The 21,865-nt window shown below is 39.7% G+C and overlaps 1 protein-coding gene across 1 annotated transcript; it reads right to left on the bottom strand.

Moving 5' to 3' along the window:
* Window positions 1-2,655: 2,655 nt before the first annotated feature.
* LOC117410502 (nuclear valosin-containing protein-like) lies at window positions 2,656-18,067 on the bottom strand. Its single transcript, XM_034017093.3, has 23 exons — window positions 17,601-18,067; window positions 17,237-17,307; window positions 16,725-16,777; window positions 16,120-16,210; window positions 15,616-15,673; window positions 15,196-15,453; window positions 14,574-14,694; window positions 14,267-14,343; window positions 13,969-14,103; window positions 11,990-12,091; window positions 11,637-11,754; window positions 11,033-11,177; window positions 10,426-10,696; window positions 9,871-10,089; window positions 9,262-9,366; window positions 9,063-9,125; window positions 8,230-8,349; window positions 7,427-7,526; window positions 7,205-7,311; window positions 6,758-6,834; window positions 6,137-6,225; window positions 5,471-5,550; window positions 2,656-3,647 (listed from the first exon to the last, which is right to left on the bottom strand). Exons 1-23 carry the CDS (start codon window positions 17,655-17,657, stop codon window positions 3,603-3,605), a joined length of 2,562 nt encoding a protein of 853 aa, XP_033872984.1. The 5' UTR covers window positions 17,658-18,067; the 3' UTR covers window positions 2,656-3,602.
* Between the last annotated feature and the right edge of the window lie 3,798 nt (window positions 18,068-21,865).

Below are 21,865 nucleotides of genomic sequence, written 5' to 3'. Positions count from 1 at the left end.
GGTTTCATATGTGCTTTGTGTAATGAAAACTAGCAGTGTGTTTTTTTGTTTTTTTTTTAAATTTAAGTACACGCCATTTCCACTTGTATAGCAAAGAAGTGATCTGCTCCTGTTGATCTATGTATGGACATTAAGTATACCAGTTAGAGCAAGTTCCCTTTGTTAAAGCTGTTTTCTTTAATAAATTGTGCACACAAAAAAAACCACACATGCCTGAATGTCGTCTTTCAAACAAAGAAAAAGGTACATTGCTTTTCATTTTTATAAAACGGGTTCCCTTTACCAATAAAATGATTTGATTGGCAGTTTGTGAGAAGTTAAAAGGCTTAAAGGAAAGTGTTCATGCTTTGAGACATCAAAAGTGCAGCGACTAGCCTGACAATGTGTAACGTTATTGAATGAAACATTATATTTTTTTTCTTGCCAAAAGCTGCAATGATACTTAAGTACTATGTTTTAAAATTGTTCTGCCTAAAAAAAAAAACCAAAACGTTATAGCAATAGCCTCTCCCAAGTTATTGCAATAATTTGCATTTGTTGAAATTACTAATAACAGCTGTTGTGTTACAAAAAGCAAGAGAGAAAGGTACGGTACGTTTTACTAAGTTCTGGTCAATTGTTTAAGATGTGTTCTGGGAACTTGTTATAACATCTATTAGTTACAGCAACTAAGCAAATGGCAAAATAATAGCCAGGGCTGGCGTCAGCACCAGTGCAACCAGGTCAAGCACCCGGGGCCCCAACGCCAAGGGGGGGCCCCCCACACATACAGAAATAAAATTGATAATACTGTATGAATAAATGTACTATACATGTGTCAGCTATCCTACTCCAGCAGCCTTTAAAACTAGAAACGTTTTGTTTTCACTAAACTGTATGTGTGCAGTGCAGTGAAACTTCAGACAACCTGACAACCGTTTTGTCGAGCCTCACTATCATAACGTCTATTATCATAGCGTCTGAACACCTGTAATAATTATACGATTAAACCATCAAAAATGAAACCTGCTGAACCTCTGGAACCTCCAAATAAAAAGAAACTCAAATCTGAATGTCAAACGGAAGGAAAAGACTACAAAGAAAAGAAAAACTGCAGTAAGCACACTGTCAAATTTTCTATGTAAATTTAAAAGATTATTTCTGTAAAGTGTGTGTTCTGTTTAATTCTGTACCAAGTAAGCTACAGTAAAAAATAAAATAAAAAAAAATGTGCTAAAATCATATACCGGTAGTTTTAATTAAATATATATATTTTACTATTCACTGTACAGTAATGTGTAAAATGCAGCAGCATGATTTATTGTTACCGGTAGGCTAAAGTAAATAGAAGGTGCTCTACAGGTATTACTTTGATTTGTGTATAGGCCTACTGTACAGATTTATTACATTTTATTTTTATTTATTTATTTATTTTTAATCTGACGACTCATGTCTCCAGACATGTCCAGTTTAGCGAGGGACTAGTGATTTATGAAAACCTGTTTGATAGAAAAATCTTTTATTTGTGTGTGAAGGTGGGGGCACTGGTCGGTCCATCGCCCGGACACTATACCGGCCTTGTTAATAGCCAGGGCCATATTAACTAATTACAAAGTTACCGAGTCAAACAGGGGAACGAAAATCTAAACTCGCGCCACGTTAGATTGTATTCTCATTTTGAGCTGGTACAACCAAGGATACTTGCTATTACTTCTACTCAGGGCTTAAATTCAGCCAGAGCTGTCTGGAGCTGAGCTCAGGTAAATATAGGGCTTCTGGTTTTCAGGTTTTTTGTGTCAAAATATGTATAGTAACTCGACAGCACTTATTGTACCTTCTTTCCCTTGCTGTCTTCTACAACGCAATCCCTATTGGTCAATGGTCCATTTGTCTGGGGTTTTTGTACATTTCACCACAATTCTGTTTTAAATCCTCCGTGTTTTAAATCCCAACAAGCCTCCATCCTGATTGTAATCTCGTTTTAAATCTCGCAGGATTCTCCAATAGAAATGTAGGAATGTGCTGTCACTTAGTAGTTGGGTGGGTTTAAAGTATTCGGCACTAATCACAAGTCAGGAAGGCGGGACGTTGCCCAGCAGCACAGGGAAATGTACCATTTTTGTAGTCGGTTTTATTGTTTTAAATGTGAAACGGGTAAAGTCAACGTGAATAGATTAACCATTTCCACACTTTTTTTACGGTGTTTTCCAGTGTTTATTGGCTATCCACCGATTTTAATTATTTTTTTTTGTATTGGGTGTTTTATCGGTTAAAACCGAAAATCAGAAGCCCTAGGTAAATAATTCCGCATCTTGACTTCAGCCAGAGGCTGTTCTGTAGTGAAAACAACACGAAATACAAGTTTACCATAAATAATTATTTACATTTATTTTCACGGGGACTGTAGCAATTTATTTTCATGGCAATTATTACAAGTGAAAATATTTACGTACTGTATATGGAGAGCAGCATAATAAGTTTGGTTGAAATCTATTTACAAATTTCCATGACCAATCCTTGTCTGAGTAACCTGCTTGCAGTGGCTACTGAAAAAACATTGGTGTTAAAAAAAAAACAAAACTTAATTTTGATGTCCTGGTTATTTTTGCAAAAATGAAGACTCTACAATATCGGCTGCTTCACTAGCTTTATTCATGCAATGCCAGAGGTTGTTGGTTTTTTTTTTTTTTTTTTGCAGTTTTATTATTATGGAGTGGGGCTGCTAAATGTATATAGGCTGGTGGTCTTCAATACAGGACTTGTGTGTTGATTCTAAGACCACCACCATGGGTCATGAAGGGCCCTGCAAGATTCATTACATAAACTACATATAAATGTTTCAGTATTATAAATAAAAGCCTCCCAACAAATGTCTTTTTTTTTTTGGTTTGTTTATATATAAGTGTTATGCATTTCTATGAATAGGACTGTCCTTAAAGCCAAGGGATTAAAACAAATAATAATAAAATGACTTGCCTGCTGTAGACCAGTAAAACATGTAGATAGTGCTCATGACATTACTGTCTACCTTGGTTTTTATGGGCTGGGTGCTAGCTGCTACAGCAAGTCTCAATAGAAGTTAGCCCTGAAATTTTACATGAGGATCAACAGCCTGTTACCATTTTGCACTAGCCTTTCATTCTCCGTTATAGAGTGGTGCCTGGAAGCTTCAGAAACAATCCACAGGACAGGCAACCACCTCAGCGAAGGAGCTGTAATCAATTCTTTCTGTCAATACAACCACAAAACTAAAAAGGATTCAGTTGACCTTTTCATTGGCAAAAGTATTCATCGACCCAGTGCATTTTTTTTACCAAAATGTAAAATAAGAGAAAAAAGTAAGTGAACCCATCCTTTTTTTTTTTTTTTATATATATATATATATATATATAGACACACACACACACACATAAAAACATACGTACAAGGTAAGCTAACTGTAAAAACAGTCATGAGTTAGATGGTTTTTTTTTTTTTTTTTTTTTGCAAACTTGATAACAAATCAAAGTTTAAGACCTCCTTCTGGACCTCTTAGTCAGAACCCCGGGCCATGATATAAAGCTTCTTTTATTAAGTCCAGTTTTCCTGTATTTTGTTGCAGCCGGGCGGTCTCGCTTAGCATTTCATCCGCACAGTGACTCCTTCAACATGTCATACATTAGCTGGTCCTGTGTATGGAGACAAAAGCAAAGACGGGTAAGGTGTTGAAAAAACTCAACTGAAGAAGCAAGTCCATCCTTTTGGATGTCATGCTTCAGTTTTTACACAGAAATAAATAACTTTTTCAATTGTGATTAAACTTGGTTGTTGAGAGTTTCACAATATGGAGGCACCTCTCCGACTGCCTGCATATCACCCTTAATTATTTTTTTTTAAATATACAGTATATACTTGATCAGAGCAAGAGGTTGGAAATGAGCCTTGTACTGTGCAAAAGTGGGACTTCAATGAGTTAAATGTTTTTGTGTTTCTATCACACCTGCATGGAAATATTCTAAGGAAGACCACACTTTAAATAAGGGAGATAGAATTATGGCACCATGAAGTGCATGCAAATAACGATGTGAAAGTATGCAATGCAAACCAGTAGGACACATTCACTACCCAAAGTACACGCCACCAGTTAATCCTGTCGTCAAGGTGGAGCTACTCCTTTTGTACAGCATGTAACAAAGAATATAGATCTTGATTGAGTTTTTATTACCACCTTACACTGTGTTCTTGTCCTTGCAGGATGTGAATTGTATTGTAAGGAGTAGTTTACTTGGCAAAGGCTTGCAGTCCACCTTTGCTTTTTAAACACGTGAATGTTAATTTAAAAATATCCAGATTATAAAACTATTATCCCAAAATTCTCTCAATAACTAACTTTGGAAATTGGTTCTCTCTCTATACAACAGTAAAAAAAAAAAATACATGAAGTGCTCCATACTTAAACATTAAAAATACTTTACACTGCACTTGCTTAAAAATGATGCCCAGTTATTCATGTAATGACACTTCAAAAACCATTTTACAAAGGCAAAACAAAACTACATAAGGTTAGAAGGGTTTTATTCATCTCTGAAATATTTTCATAGCATACAGTGATCAAAAGAGGTCACCTGATTTCTTAAAAGGAGGTTGCATAGATGCCCGCTGGAACGTTGAAGTGCTTAACTGAATTCAATTTTAAATCAATCTGCGCATAAATACCAGCTTTTTCCCTTAACATTCTAATGTACAACTAATCTGATAACATAAAAAGCTACTTAAACATGGATACTTTCTGATGGTTGTCAAGAGACAAGGGAAATCATGTCTGTGAGAGAACACCATAATGAAGGCTCAATTCGCAGCTACTGGACAGCAAATCAACAGGAAAGACATGACTGGTCCACAATTCTGTCATTAGCTGGATCCAAACTACATCCTCCCTCAAAACCAGCCAGTCAAACTGCCAACCCTGTTTCAGTTTTTATCGCACCAGCCAGTCCACTCCCTGCCAGCTTGAATGACGCCCCGCCTCCAACACAAGTTTCGAGTCCGACTCAATACTACACGGACAATTCAACAATTGTACAGAAAGAGTAAGACCCCAATAAATAAATATGTTAGCCAAATAATAATAAAAACTGTTTTCACTACATGTGTCGTTTTTCTACTCTAATTAGGTTAGGGACTATTTTCCTCAGTGGAAGGTTACCTCGCAAAATATCACACATTCAAAGTAAAAAGTTTTTTTTTTTTTAAAGAAAATAAAAGAAATAAGTAATTTTCTAATAGCAATAGATCCCTCTTGATGTGTGGTCTACCGCGTGGTAGATGACCTTGACTTTTGTTAGTGCCCTCGCCTACGGTTTGGGACGCATAACTCCAGCCACGGTCATCTACCACACGGTACATCCCACAGACAGGCTCTATCGTTTATATATATATATATATATATATATATATATATATATATATAGACACACACACACAGGCAAGCTCCACGGTTTCAACTGCTTACCCTTTTTGATACAGACGGTTTCACTTTCTTCAAAGCATCTTCAAAGTTCTGCCGGCTAACCCTGATCTCAGCCACTGGAGCTAAAAACGAGAATGGAGCGATTTAATGGGTAAACCCCCCGCTCCAAAAAAATCAAATAAAATATCCCATGTTGAACAACAAGTGTGATTGTACTGTATTGTAAATATTGTGTTTTTAAATTTGAATTAGTTTGGCAGGGATGGGGTTAAAAGCCTATCCCTGCAAAGCCATGTGTGGAATGTGGCAATTCCCAAATTCATTGGCTGATTACCAGTTGTGCCACCTGTGCATAAGAGGACCAGAAAGCCTGTTCCTTTTCTCTGAGCCAGTTTCGGTGTGCTTTTGTCTAATACATTTCTTTAAAAACAGCAGAGGAAAAAAAAGTTTGGTTTATCACATGAGATGATGTAGTTTAAACTGTAAAATGGCTGGCCAGAATTAACTATTTCAAAGGCTTGCATTGTGCTTCACTTGCAAAAAACAAACAAACAAACAAACAAACAAACAACTTCTAAAGTTAGTGTTACAAGGAGAGGAAAAACAAGCACAAAACCAAAAACAGTGACAGGACCAAGCAAACAGTCTTTGTCCTCGGTAATCTGCTGAAGCTGATGTCCAGTACTAGAAGAGGACTCCTGTCCTTACCGTTGGTTGCTGCAGGAGCCTGGAGACAGAGGTGTCCCCGGAGAGCGTTGATAGAAGCCTCTCGGACCAGAGCGGACAGGTCAGCCCCCCTGAAACAAATGGACATTGAGACTGTATCTGCACCCAAGCATGGACTGAAACACTCCTTCAATGCAAGCTGCTATTTACAATGACCTTTTTAAGCAGTCACCCCCTTCCATTTATCCCAATCTGGCCATTGTTAACCTCATGAATCCCGGTGACAGATTTACAGGATTAAACATCAGAACATAAGAATTACAGAAGGAGATTAAGCCGTTTGACTCATCAATTCTTGTCTGGTTCTTAATCATCTGTTGAACACAGAACTGCATCCAGACAGCTCATAATGAATCAGCTGCAACAACCTAGCTTGATAATCCTTTCCATACAGCCACCACGCCCAGCACCCTCCGTCTACCATCTATCTTCACTCTACTTCCAAATGTGTCCTCCGGTCCTGGTCTGAAATAGTGACTGGGGTTGACTTAAAGTGCTCATGCCATGGTAGATTCAGCCTCAAGTGATCTTGGACTCAGAATACCACAGTACACTTCTTTCTAGAAGTGTACAAAAGAAACTAAATCTCTCTCCACCACTTACGTGAAGCAGTCACTTCGTTTATCGTGCGCTATGTCTTCTAGATTGACATCTGTGTCCAGCAGAGGCCTCCTACCACACTGTGAAAAGAAAACAAACAACAAGAAGCACAAAAGGACAGTATGCGCAATGGTAACAAATGATGTTATGTGGTGATAGCATTATTCAGTTACTAAACTAGAAATAACTTGTTTCACAAAATGTTTGGAATGAGAAAAAAATGAATTAATTTTTAATTTTTTCAACCCAACAATATTTTACCAAATTTCAGTTATATCTTTCTACCTACTTTATTACCCAGAGTAAAACACACAACCCAAAGGCTAGTTACTCCAATCTCAGTATCGCCAACTGTGCAGTGAAGCTCAGAGCTGCAATTGTATCCACAGGTGATGCTTGCTGTCTTTTCGTGTGTCCTGTAGAGATACTAATGTGCTCCGATCCCCGTACCTTGGTGATGGTCTGAAGGATGGCGAATCTGTCTTGGGGAGGGGGCAAACCAACGTACAGCGATTTGTCCAACCGGCCCGGACGAAGGATTGCAGGGTCGATAATATCTGAGCAAAATTCATTTACACGGCACAATGTTTTAAGTCAGGCTTTACTGTAATTAAGGCATTCAGATGAATTGCCCTACATATTTATGATGGATTCTAACTGCTGTTCCCTCACCTGGCCTGTTGGTGGCAGCCATGATGAAAACCTGCTTGCGAGTCTCCAGTCCGTCCATCTCAGTAAGCAGCTGGTTGACCACACGCACGCTCGCCCCAGACTTTTTAAAAACACAAACAAGCCATGGAATTTAAAGCATAGTACCGGAGCTTCTTTTGCAGTGCCCCATTCATTTAGGAGAGTTATCTTTGAGAATTAGTCAACTGAGATTTCAGTCAAACAATACCATGATTGGTTTTCAGAACGGCCCATGTCTAAAGAGAATACTGGGTGTCACTTTAATGTCTCGTTCTTTCCAACAGCACCCTGTAACAGTATTCTAGGGGGATCACTTCAGTTACAGCCATGTTTTCACTGGTCCAAACGTGCTTCGCTTCTGAAATCTGGTAAGATGGCATTATTATTATTTGTTTATTTAGCAGACGCCTTTATCCAAGGCGACTTACAGAGACCAGGGTGTGTGAACTATGCATCAGCTGCAGAGTCACTTACAATTACGTCTCACCCGAAAGACGGAGCACAAGGAGGTTAAGTGACTTGCTCAGGGTCACACAATGAGTCAGTGGCTGAAGTAGGATTTGAACCGGGGACCTCCTGGTTACAATCCCTTTTCTTTAACCACTGGACCACACAGCCTCCATGTGTGGTCCAGTATAGCAGTATGGCTGCTATAAAGTAGACAGCTACTTATAGACGACAACTCAAGCGGTTTCGCTGTAGGCTGATGGACCATCTACACAGCTGGTGGTGGTAATGGTAGTGTAAGATGTATTAAAAGATTCATAACCTTGTGTGGGTCTCACCTCATGATCGGACCTTCTGGGACAAAGAGCATCAATCTCATCGAAAAAGATGACGCAGGGGGCTGAGTTTTGGGCTCTCTGGAAAACCTGCCGCACAGCGCGCTCGCTCTCTCCCACGTACTGCACACAAACACAACGGGGGGGATTGAAAATCAACCAGATCCAGACCACTCAGACTAAACTTCCACCTGGATAGCCATTATTTTTGCCATTGGTGGAGTAATAACAGGATGGTACTGTACCTCAGTAAAGAAAACTAACTATTATTCAACTATCAAATGACTGAAAGAGATATACCAGGGCTTATATAATACCAAGAACAACCATCTTTTATTTAATTATTTACTTCTGTTAGAAGCTTTTCTTTTACGATTAACTTTATACTTTAGTACGGTAGGGTTATCACCCGTGTAGCTAGTTAGTAAGACTGTTAAACAGCTGTACATACAACTGATTAGAAAGTCTGTATCTACCAGACTTGTTAAATGAACAGCCTTACAAAGTGTATAAATTTAGCTGTTAATATTAACAGTGAAGAGAAAGATCCATAGTGCCCAGTCTACATTTATTACCCAATTGCAGAATGTGTTGTGCTTAACAGGTATTTAAAACAGTCTGTATTTATTAGCTTAGGAATCTAAAACACATACCAAGGGAACCCCACCTCTTCCAGTATTAACTGAACTATTGTTCAAAAAGCAGCATAGCTTTAATCTTGACATTGATTAGTTCTTAATACGACTAGAGATATGGAAAAATAATAAAAGCAGAAATGTTGCATACATGACTTTAAACTTGTATACAGCTACTGGCTTTAGAAATGGTTTACTTACCATGTTTAACAATTCTGGGCCCTTTACAGAGATGAAGTTCAAACCAGATTCATTGGCAACAGCCTATCAAAGAAAAAAACAAAACACATACTCACATCAGGCTGTGAAACATGCTTGTGGGACACGAAAATAAATCAAAAAACTAATCTTTGAAATGGAGTGTTTACATGCTTGACATCTTTAAGCTACAGATAGGTACCTTAGCAAGCAGAGTTTTACCACAGCCTGGGGGCCCAGCAAGCAGCACCCCAGCTGGTGCACTGAGACCCAGAGCTTTAAACTGGTCAGGATTGCGAACTGGAGCCTAGAGGTGCAAACAAAAAGACAAATGCAAATCAGAAAACTAAAATTCAACAAGAGCTCTTCCTGCAATCTGCTCTCGATTTTTTCTTTCTCGTCCACAATGTGTTGCTAATTAGGGAAATTACTATGTCTAAATCTCACTTTTAAAGTGAATCAGTGCTGACACCTAGTGTTACCACAGTGTAAAGTCAGTGATAAGTGTCAAGTTTGGCTCACAAAAATTGCCTTGGTCTGTGTTCATTCCAGCAGCGCTCATATCAACTGACGTGTTCTAATTTTAATTGTCTGCTGTTGTTCTAGAGATCTTAATTGGGACCTACAAGGTGCTTCCACTGTGTCTTGTGTTCCACGGCTCTTGCAACGGCATTACGTAAAAGCAGTCACAGCAACAGGGATGGAAACAAGCTTAAATCAATAACATGTACAAGCATGGAGCTGGAATGCCTCAAATTTCCACCTCTGTTGCAGTGTTCTGAGAAGGCAGCAGTACAGTACAAATCCCTACCAGGATGGCCATGGTGAGCTCTTGGCGGATCTCCTCCAGGGCGCCGATGTCAGCCCACGTGACATCAGGGACGGTAGCAAAACCTTCCCTTTTGGCGGACGGCTGGATGCTGCACAGCGAGCTGGTGAAATCCTCCATCTCAATGTGGAGCTTCTCCAGCTGCTCCTCTGAAAGAGGGGTGTAGTCCTTCAGCAGCCTCAGCAACCTCCGCAGCTCTGTCTGCCAGTGCGGAGAGGAGAGGGTAGACAGGGTGGGTTAGCGGGGAAAGGCACAGCAACCACTACCCAAAAACATTAGTTCTCAAACTGGGTCCACCCAAGCTTTGTCTCTGCAAACGATCACTATGCCAGATTTTAGACCTATACCATTGTCATTTAGACTTTGCTAACAAAAGGAGTTTGTATTTAAAGTATAGCTAATAAACAATACATATTGTTTTATGTTGTTTCTGGCCTAATGAATGACATACTGGTGTGCGTATCCATTCAGAGTCATGCGGGCAGCTAATCATGGCTGTGTAGCCCTTTCCGTTCTGCGTTTGCCCCACTCGCTCACCTCTTCTATGGTTTCTGGTTGCTGATTTGGGACGGCGGGTTGCTCTTGCTCCACTGGCTTGGTGCCAACGAGGTCAGGCTGCCCGCCCGCTGCTGCTGCCTGACTGCTCTGCTCCTGCATCTCGATAAGGACCCGGTTCACTGCGCTCATGGCTGCCTCCCGGCACAAGGCCATCAGGTCTGCACCGACGTACCCTGGAGTCAGGTGGGCCAGCTGCTGAAAGTCAAAGGATTCTGGGAGCTTCAGCTTCCGACATAGCGTTCGCAGGATTCTGTATGCAGAAGGGGGGGGGAAAGGGGAGGGGGGCATTAGAAATTGTACAGAGAATGTGATTCAAATACATACATACATACATGGATCGGGTGTGTGTAAAACAATGAAATCATATTAACATATTCTTTTCTGGAATAGTTATGATTAAACCTCCATTCTCAACATGTGATGCTGTTTGCAGGTTGTGGCACAATATACTTGTTTTATAATCCCTACAATACCACACCACTACGCCAGACAGCAGTGTTACAGTAAAAGCTTGGCTGTTTTTTTGACAGAGGTTTTAGGGACTGGGAGTCTCAGTTTAAAAGAAGCAGGTAGAGTTGAGGGTTACCTCAGTCTGGCCCCTTCGTCGGGGATCCCCAGGCAGATCTCCCTGTCAAAGCGTCCGGCTCGCCTCAGTGCCGGGTCAAGAGAGTCTGGCCGGTTCGTGGCTCCAATAACCATGACCTGAGCCGTGGCTGCAAGAGCATTGAGATCTGCCACAACATACCAACAAACAAACAAACAAACAAAGTCAATTGATGTGCACACTGTTTCAACCTCCATCTTTTATCACAAAATCAGATGCAATCAACAAGACTTTGGAATTGTGTTTGAGCAATTTAACCAACACAGGGAGCCGCAGTGATGGATATGTTCCAGGCACTATTTGTTTTGTAGGCTTTTCCTGCATGCATGGTTTACTAAAGCCCATTTAATTAGTTAATGGACTGCCTATTTTATTTTTCCTAAAAGCAACATACTGAACAAGAAGCCTACCGAGGTGGGGCATAATGAAAGGTGGGCACATTTCTGTCTTGGGTGCAATGCGCTATATGGTTCATAGACCATTTAATGAGGTTGAAAGAAAGGGAAGAAGTTAAAAATACAGGGAAAAAAAGCTCAGCTGAAGCAAGCAAGGCATTAGTAGCATTAGCTCAAATCTCCCCACTCACCATCCATGCAGGTTAGGAGCTGAGCCACCATTCGTCGCTCCATGTCCTTCGAAGCCACTTCTCGCTTTGGGGTGATGGCGTCAATTTCATCAATGAACAGGATGCATGGAGCACTGGTCTGCAATGGTTGGGGTTAGTTCGGTATTTGTTAGTTTACATAACGGAATACAAAATGTAATCGTATTCTGCAGAGAAAGCAGTGTCGTTTGTGTTACGAAAACTGTTACAAAAGCATAAAGTACCAAACCACCTCTAATTGTGCTTGTTCTAATAGCCTAATTTGGCTCACAAAGTGCAGTATCGCCTGTGAAACCAGCCGACAGTGAGCTTGTTAAAGTGTGTCTGTTATTTACCACAGCTTGATCAAACAGCTCCCTTAGCTTCTGCTCAGATTCTCCTGAAACGCCCGACACCATCTCTGTGGCAGCGACCTTCAACATTGGCAGCTCCATCTCCTTCATGGAAACAAAGGTAAGTAAGGGTAAGTAAGGGTAAGTGTCCTGTGGTTTTCAGTTTTTTTTAAATAAAGTTTTTTAGAACCGCTTTAATGCACAAATCATTGTAAGTTCAGTAAAAACTGCACTTAGGAGAGCTACATGCAAGTACAAGGGCACGACAGGTAAGACTTATCGAATTACAGGAATGGAAAGAAGATAGATGGAAACTGCATAGGAGTTTGATCCATTCCTGGTTTTACTACGAATCTAATAAGACACACCTAAGCTTGTTACCTGTACACTGTGGTTAATCAAGCTCATACTAAAACCTGGAATGGGTAAGCTGGTAAGCTGCTAAGCAATAGGAGCCTTACTGCAGTCCCTGAATTATTTTGTTAGCTAGAACCACTTTAACCACTTCAACGCACGTACGTCAAATGAAAACCCACTTACAGTACCATGCCGTACGTGCATACATCATGTTTCCCCATTCTATTCTATGATCGGTTTCTCAGTCTAGCGTTTCAGGTTTCATTCTCTAAGGCAGTGCTAGTACTGTGGAATGTGCAATGAAAGTCGGGGGAGGGTCAGGTGACATTTATTGCATGTCATGTAGTGATTCCAGTCTACCTGTGGGTGTTTAGAAGACTGAGATATATTGCGGGAAGCCATTCAACTTTTACAAGATATAGATATATATATATATATATATATATATATATATATATATATATATATATATATATATAGATATAGATATATATAGATATATATATAGATATATATATATATATATATATATATATATAGTGTTTTAAAATTATTACTTTTTGTTTTATTATTAGTTTTACTTGTTTAGTTGTAGTTTATATAGTTTTTAGCGAAAGCTAAACATGGCAACGTACGTGGTCTTTCTATAATGAGCAACGGGAGTGAAGTTGGTTCGGAGGATTTTGATACCAGCGACAATGATGCTGACTTATCACTCAGCGATGATGAAGAGGATGTGGAGCCAAGAACAATACAAACTGTACAAACAGAAGAGCATGCAGCTACTTTACAGGTAAGCCAGCTGCAAACGGGAAGCTGTTTGGTTTGAAATGGCAGTGCTGTGACGAAATGCTATCAAAACACAGCACTGAGTACGGGCAATTGCGGCAGCCAGATCCATCACAATGCCTGTGCAAAGTAGCCCTGTACACGCATTTGTGACTATCACTCCAACACAAGGGAAGCAGAGACCGCAACAAAGGTACAGGGTCTGCTACGAAAATGAAAACAAAAGAAAAGACACAAGAAAAATGTGCAGTGGTTGCAAAGGCAACCCCGGGTTCTGTTGTATTGAACATTTCAATAAATGGCACAGAGCAAGTCGATACTGGCACATGTTTTGATGTTTGATTTTTATTTGATAATTACTGTTTACTGATTATTATTGTTATTAGCAGCGTTTTTGCTTTCATTGTTCAAAAAAACAAAACAAAAAAGTTTTTTTTTTATCTATATTGAACATGGGTATGTAGTAAACAGCATCATAAAGGGTTAATGAAAAACACAGTTTAGGTCATTTATTTGTGTTTCATTCATCATATGTTAACATTTTATAGCAATTACAGGTTTGAAAACATTATTATTATTATTATTTTCAAAATCTGGTACCTGGGAAGGGGTTTCATTCTTACATCTGGAGTTGAAGTGGTTAAGGATCAACAATAATTATTATTTATTTATTTATTTATTTTTTTTTACAGGTTTCTGAATATCATGTTTCCCCACTCGTGATTTCAAATTAAGAAATCAGCAGCCTAATAGATTTTGACTCCTAACAGCTTTTTATTTGACAGTACTAAAAACACTTTTTGTTTCCCCTAGGATATCTGTTCTGAGATGCTCACCCCCGCGATGGCCTGAGCGAGCAGAGTCTTCCCGCAGCCTGGAGGCCCGTGGAGGAGGAACCCCCGGGGAGGGACCACCCCCAGCTTCTGGTACACCTCAGGGTGGCGCATGTGAATCAGCATCTTACACACCTCCTGCAGGGTAGAGAGGGACAGAGTGACAGTACCGTCCCAGAGCCACCCATTCAGTCTCATCAATTGTGACGAGAAATGCTAAACCTTTAAAATCTGTGCTTGGTTTAGTTGTTGTTGTATTTTACAATGAAGTCTTACCACTACTAGCTTATACCATGCCTACCTTCATGGTCTCCTCATTGCCTCCTACGTCTTCAAACTTCAGAGTGGAATACTGCAGCTCTGGAGCTTTGAGCTTGACTAAAAGTAGAGATAAATATGTATCAGACAAACTAAGTCTGCAGGACTTCAGAGTCATAATCCTGCAATATTTTGCGATTTCAATTATTCCTTCATCAACAGACTGACACTCTGTTCAACACATTACCTTACAATATGAAGTAACCATTTATCAACACCAGAACAATCACAAAAATGTATTTGGACAAGTCTAACTTGATTAGAATATCAATTTTAGTGCAAGCTTTTACCTTTCTTGTTCATTATAATGGATTCGATCTCTCCGTCTATACCGCTGGCCTCTCCCTCTTTTCTTCTCTTCCCATTCTTCATCTTGCCTTTTTTCTTCTTATCTGTTTCCAGAAGGGACTTCTATTTCAAAAACATTATAAATGCATTGCAAAATGCATGCCTGTAATCCCCTCTGTACAGCCACATGAATACGCTCAGAGGGAGTTAAAATATTGCAGCGTTTATGTCACAATGTTAACGGCAAGGTAAGACCCCAGAAACACAGATCTACAAATCGGAGAAATATACTGTATACTATGGCTGAAATATCTGCTGTGTTAAAGTTTGGAGAGCTTATAACCCTTCACTCTCATAGTGACCATTCAGCCCCTTCAAAGCCATTCAAGCTAGCAATGAGGAGGGTCAATGTTAAAGCAAATTAAAAAATGGAAATATAATACAAAAGAAAAAAATAAAAGCAGCAGTTTAAATATACAAATTTCACTGACGTTTACCTTGGCATTGTGCAGTATAACAGCTGGACTATGTGGTTGTGAATCCTGTATAGTATGTGCTACTGCTGCATCTATATAAACGACACATGACTGTGTGCACCCTTCCAATGTATCTATGTGGATTTACCTCAGGGTTGGGTGCCTCTCGAGTCTCCTCACACAGATCGATGAGAATGCTCTCCTCTTTCTCCTCCCCGATCCTCCCGGGGGTGGTATCGATGAACCAGCCGCCCTGAGAGACCCTGGTGCCCCTCGGTGTCTTGGAGGGGGCAGGCCTGGGGGTGCTGCTGTGTGCTGGCTGATCTTTGGGTAGAGTTGGAGCCACAGAATCCGGAGTGCCCTTCCGATACAGGGACATCAGGGAGTTGTTCATCTGATTGGTGGGCTACAGAGACAGCAAGAGTTTCAAACATTAAGATACATCTAATCAAACATGCTCATGCTTTGAGTCTCGAATTCCATTTTAGTTAGAGAGAAAAATAAATAATAATAATAATAATAATAATAATAATAATAATAATAATAATAATATAGTAACAGGGGTTACCGGGTATTCAGGTTGATCATCACTGTCTGTGGAGTCTTCACTGAAGCTGTCCTTCTCCCTGTAAATCAAAGATAGTCTTCATGCTGCTGAAGCTCTTTACCAACAAGCAGCATGTCTAACAAGAAGAAAAAAAGCACTAAAAGGTATAGGAGATTTAGCAGGAACATTTTTGTAAGGAGACATACATTGCAGCTAACATTGCAGGGGGTCTTCCCACTAATCAAGACCAGATAATCAAGACCAGGTTAAATTAAAAGAAAAAAAAAAACATTTTTAAATCAATGCAAATTAAAAAAAAAAAAAGAAAATCTATTTTTGGCAATATTTTTAACACTAGTCTATGATTTGAAAGCGTTCTTTACTGTGGTACTTGATATCTTATTTAAATACAGACATCTAAAATACTGTACTTTGCTTTAGGCGTTTACCTGTTCAGCACAGTTTGAGTTCCTGCTAGTATAAAAGAAAGGAATATGGGGAGACAGGCTTCCCAGATGAACTTACCCATCAGCTCCTTGGCTTTGCCTTGCCCTTTTAGCCATGTGTTCCCCCTCTAAGGCTGACAGGTCAGACTCATTGCATAACACTGTGTACACTGGGGAAATATGTGTAATGTATATTATAAAGAGCAGTGGTTCTCAAGCCACACTAGTGCAGCCACCACCACTACTTACAGTTCTACTTTATACTTTATATTAAAGGGAGCATATAGGAGAAGCGGTAGACTGAATCATGGGAGTGCTGGGAGTTCTACTGGGGCATCACAGAATAAACTGGTGGCTGTGTTTGAGTAACACTAGAGACACTAGTCAAGCTTGCAAGTCTTGGGAAAAACACTTCTAGGCACAGCAGGCTGTGCCCTCTGCAGGAATGCTAAGGCGTTGCATTTCTATGACGGTACGGTTTTTCTTTTTTGTTGTGCTACACACACAAAAAAAAGTTTTATTTAAAAAAAAAAACACAGTATCTTTTAGGTAATGGGGTGCCAAAGTGAATCATCCAATTGGCGACATCATCGTTCACTAAGTGGTTTAAGTGTTCAGAAGTGGATCAGTAGGAGTGAAACACAGCTTCTCTGATGATTCTGTAACATGCTGTGGCTTACGCACCTTTCTCTAACTGGATCCGGAATGCATTTCTTTTCCGCCGTCCATATTCTGTGCTAGAAAAAGAATGACACTAGCAGCATTACCACACAAGCCAGGAGAATACATTTGAGTCGTAGACAATGTGTGCTTTCATATATAATTGCATTTTAATTAAGGTTCTGCAAAATGTTACCTCAACCACCCAGCTACCTATAGAACGCTTTAGAATAGTACTCACTTGGCTCTCTGAATCTATTCCAGGAACTTCTTTCAACCAATATCGTTAATAATGGCATTGATAAGTACAGTGCCCTATTCCAACCAGGTCTGTACTTGTATAGTTGAACAGTGTGCAATTAAATTATTAAAAACCTGGCTGGTACAAGGTCCTGGGACTAATTGACTGAAAGAGCCACAAGTGAGTACCACTACTTCAGAACATGCACCATTAAATTCAACGGTACATTTGGTTATCGAACAGTGTCTAAATGAATTTACAGTTGTGTATTTACATTGTTGCTTTGGGCTCTTACCTGTACATTCTCTGCAGATCAGCTGCCATGACTGACATGTCTGTAAACTGGCTGGTGCTCTTCCTCAAATACTGAAACAGAGGGAGAGTGAGAAGGTTAGGTGAAGTGAAAAGTTACGATGTGAATGCATTTTACAGTAATACGTGCATCTGACCCGGTCTCTTAGCTACGGCCTTCTCGTGAGTATTGTGGATAGGCAAACTAGTGTTTGTGTGTGCCGGAAGATGTAGCACGAAGTAACTGTCTCATCTTAAATAAGTTATACTGGAGTGTTTATTGATGGAAAGTCCTGAACAAAAACACGGTTTTATTTCCTGCATTTTCCGCTTGTTAGTATAATACTGAGAGCATCATCCGCGCTTACCTGTTTGACTCGCTCCTTGAGCCTGTTGTCTACAAAGTAGCCGCCTCTGTTCTTCATCGCTGAAACCTTACCGCTACAAATGTTACAGATCAATTTCTATATTGAAAAGCCTTCAGCTGTCACTGCCTGCGTCTTGTTGCGATACTCTGGGTATAATATATTTGTATTTTTCCCACCCAAAACACTATCTGAAAAGTCGTGAAATGTAAATTCAGTCTCTCTCGTTATTTTGAATCATTCAAGTATACAGGTCTGTATGGCAAAATAAAACAATACTTTTAATTCCCAGGTAAATTCCTCAGCGCTGTCTCCATCCGCTCTTTTTTTGTTTATCTGTGCCTGTGTTTACCAGTAATATATATTAAATAGTTCTTCTAAAGTAGTTACTACAGTGACTTCCTCAATCCACGTGAAACCGTGGTCTTTGTTTATAGCTGTCTTCAGAACTGCCTGCATCAGGAATTATCCAGAAATTATACAAATCGTACCATAGAACAGCTGAAATTATTACATTAATAATGTCAAAATGTCCGACGTGCTTTTTTAAATTGATGTTTTTACTGTAAACATTTCAATATTCTGTTTAAACTGTACACTTTAATATTGGAATGGCAACTAAAAAAGACATTCCCCCGTGTTGCAAGGACCTACAACTTGAGATTTAAAAAAAAAAAAATCCACGTCCATGTAAGACCTTTGAGGATTTTGTAGTATGCTTTCTTTCACTCGTCCTTCATTCTATTAACTGTATTTGTATGCATTTGTTTTTGTTGAAATCATAAAGCTGCTGCGCCCCACAGTTAAAAGAAAATAATGCATCTAACTCGTACGCCACTTTATTAGAAATTAGACCTAGTCAGTTTATTTAAAAAAAAAAAAAAAGAATATGATGAAAGTGGATACAGCAGCAATTACAATACTAACACTTACAATATATGTTAAGATAAAAAAAACGTTTCCATTTTTATACTTTTGAAAACCTCAGACGTGCGCAGCACTGAATCTGTGATGTATTCCTCTATATTTATACAATTTCAATGTTGTGGTTGAAGTACAGATCTGGATGTTAAACACTTTTATTCCCGGATTAAGAAAAGATGATCCATGGTTTGTTTCACAGACCTTGAGGGGCGACCCAATAACTAAGTAAAGTAGACCCAGATTAGTGCGAATCAGGATCAATGAAACCAGCCTGAACCGTGGGTACGTTTATTCAGGCAATACTGTATCTTCAAAATCTTCACTGCAAGAATCTTTCAATTGACTGATACATTAATAGCCGAATATAGATACCACTCCGGAGACCTTTGGGAACTTCAATAATTTCTAAGGAAGTCGTTATGCAGTACATAAAAAGTACAGACTAATTATTTTTATATATATATATATATATATATATATATATATAAATTAGTGCTGTTTTATTTGTCAAAGGGAGAAAGACACTAGGCAGCATTTTCTCTTCTGTAATAAAGACAGGATATTATCCGATGTGTTACTTTTGCTGGTTGGTAGCTATTGCCAGGTTTTAAATAAAATAAAAACATGTTAATTAGTATATTGAATTGATAAAAGCACAAGTATCGTATACGAAATAAATATTTTGCTTCACAGCCCAACCACTGCTGCACCAGGTGCCCTCTGCCCGTTCCTGCCCCTTGCCATGTCACTTCAGTACTATGGGAACTTAAGCACAGCCATCGCTGGTCTTGTAATATTTATAAACTTACAAAAAACAAATGGCACACATTTCCTAAAATTTCACTTTTTCTCTTATTCTAAAAATGTAAAAGTGCAGTTTGGCCCTAATAACACAAAATGGATATATCTATAGCTATCAATAGAAACAGAAACAAACACAGGAGAAATAGCTCCTACACAAATTACAGATTGTTCACATAAAATGTCTTCATTTGAGTTTTATAACTGAATGTAAAGCTGTGTGAATGTGGTGCCCTGGAACAGGGGAATATCAAGGTAAATGTGCAGAATTTACCTTTTAGTATGGTAATTGCCAGACGATCCCTTGCTGGTGTGTGGAAGTGCGCACTTTGACGACGGTCCCTTACTCTGCATCAACCTCGTTCAGGTGCGATCTGCTCGTCTCCACAGGTGATTTTGTATTAAAAAGGTTATGAACTCAGTTACTTTCATCCACACTTAGTGATATAGATGTGTAAATGTTACATCGATTGTTTTGTGAGTGAAATGTGGGTTTTGGTCAGAAAAGTCTCACTTAAATCGTGTTTTTTATATTACTGTAATGAACCTTCTTGTTCACGTGATGGATTAATTATACGCGATAGCGTGCTGCTGCCACCACCTTTGTTTAACCGGGGGGTCCGGTAGTTATTGATGTATTTTTAGTATAAAGGAGGAGAGTGTGTGAAGTCACGTCACAAAGACACCAGGAGCAGCAACTCAGGGCAAACAGTTTATTAATACACAATTAATTAAAACAAGGCAATTAGCAATCTTAGAACAATACCAATAGGATAGTCTAATTAAATGAAGTTAATAATTCTCTGTGCAGTGGGCAGACACACCCACTACAGACCTTTGCAGGGCAAGAAAATACAGTAACTCAAACAATAAATCATTAGTGAACTTAAATCTCAATACAATCATACATCATAATAAAGTAACAATACACAAACCACAACAAAGTGACTCAATGAACCACAAGTAGTCAAACCAACTAACAAGATAAACAATATCTATACATCACAGCAAACTCAAACACGCAGAAATACACCATCCACCAGAGGTTAGAGTGAGTGTGTCTGTCCCTTACAGATCCACACACGATTTAAATACAGTGTATCAATTCAGAGTTTAAGTGTGGTTAAGACCGATAAAACACCCAGATTACAAGGTAGAAAATACAATACAATAGTATAACAGTTTTAAAAAACACTTCCCTGATTTCAGAGTCTAAATCAGTCCCCTTACAGACTAACATAATCCCAGTGCTCACTCAGAGCAGTCTATCCCCGGTCCAGGCACGCTGTGTTAAGCGCCGGTTCTCTGTTTAAAGTCTGGGCAGTCAGGCTGCATTGCGCTAATTAATAATAATAATAATAATAATAATAATAATAATAAAAACTACTGAAGTTTCAGCGATCTCCTGTGATGCGTGTGTAACATGAACAAACAGAGAAGAGGAGGAGCAGACTTTCCAACGTGAATTGTAAAATACAAGTAAACGAGTAAGGAAAGCAAGACAGAAGGCAGGGAAAAGGACAACAGTGAAGCTGAGAGAGAGAGAGAGAGAAGACAGTGTAAGCCTGTTTATCTACACACTGCAGAGAAGGCAAAGAAAATAATAATACAAAATAAATTAATTAAAACAACCCTTTCCACTAGCAGATTTACTGCACTAGAGTAAAACAAATAAAAAGAAATGCAGTGACAGTTTGAATCAGTTGGCAGCTGAAGAGGGCACCCCAACTGACACTGAAAATAATACAAATGTTGCAAATATTGCTTCATTGAGCACTGAAATACCATAGCCTGAAGGACTGAACCCTGAGGAAAAGAAATGGTATAAAAAGAAATACCTAAGGGAGTACCCGGAGATCCTTATCGCCAACTATACTGTACTGGGGAACAACAGGACCAAGAGCAACCTGCTGTTCTATACACAGCACCCCATTCCCTGGCACACAACCCTCGACAACACATACAACCCCAACGAGAAGACAGATATCAGTCACGGCTTGCAGATCAAGTACGAGGACGGCGCCGGCACCATGCTCACAGTAAACGTGTACCACAACGGCACAGTGATGGTTCAGGGTAGTGAGAGCAGCCTGGGTTTGTTTGAACTCAGTTTCCAGGCACTGAAAGAGCGGGTGGAGCTAGAGCCCACAGCTCTCACCTCCACCACACAGCACAGCTTATCCCATGTCAATGATTGCCTGTCCGTGGTGAAGCTAGAGGTCAATGAGCTCAGACTGGTCGAGACCAGCATGTCAGAGCAGTTCAAAGACGAGGTCAGATATAAAGGAGCTAAGAGGGGCTGTGCAGGAGCTGCAGCAGGAAAACCAGGCTCTAAGAAGCAAGCTGAAGAGAATGAAGGAGATATCCAGCAGAGTGAACTGAGGAGCGTGCAGCGAGAGCTGGAGGGACTGCGACACAAACTACAGAGCAGAGCAGAGCGAACTGAGGAGCGTGCAGCGAGAGTTGGAGGGACTGCGACACAAACTACAGAGCAGAGCAGAGCGAACTGAGGAGCGTGCAGCGAGAGCTGGAGGGACTGCGAC

Source organism: Acipenser ruthenus, chromosome 6, assembly GCF_902713425.1.
Source record: "Acipenser ruthenus chromosome 6, fAciRut3.2 maternal haplotype, whole genome shotgun sequence".
Classification (NCBI taxonomy): domain Eukaryota; kingdom Metazoa; phylum Chordata; class Actinopteri; order Acipenseriformes; family Acipenseridae; genus Acipenser; species Acipenser ruthenus.
The sequence above is the reverse complement of the archived record's forward strand: the minus strand, read 5'-3'. Positions and strand labels throughout refer to the sequence as shown.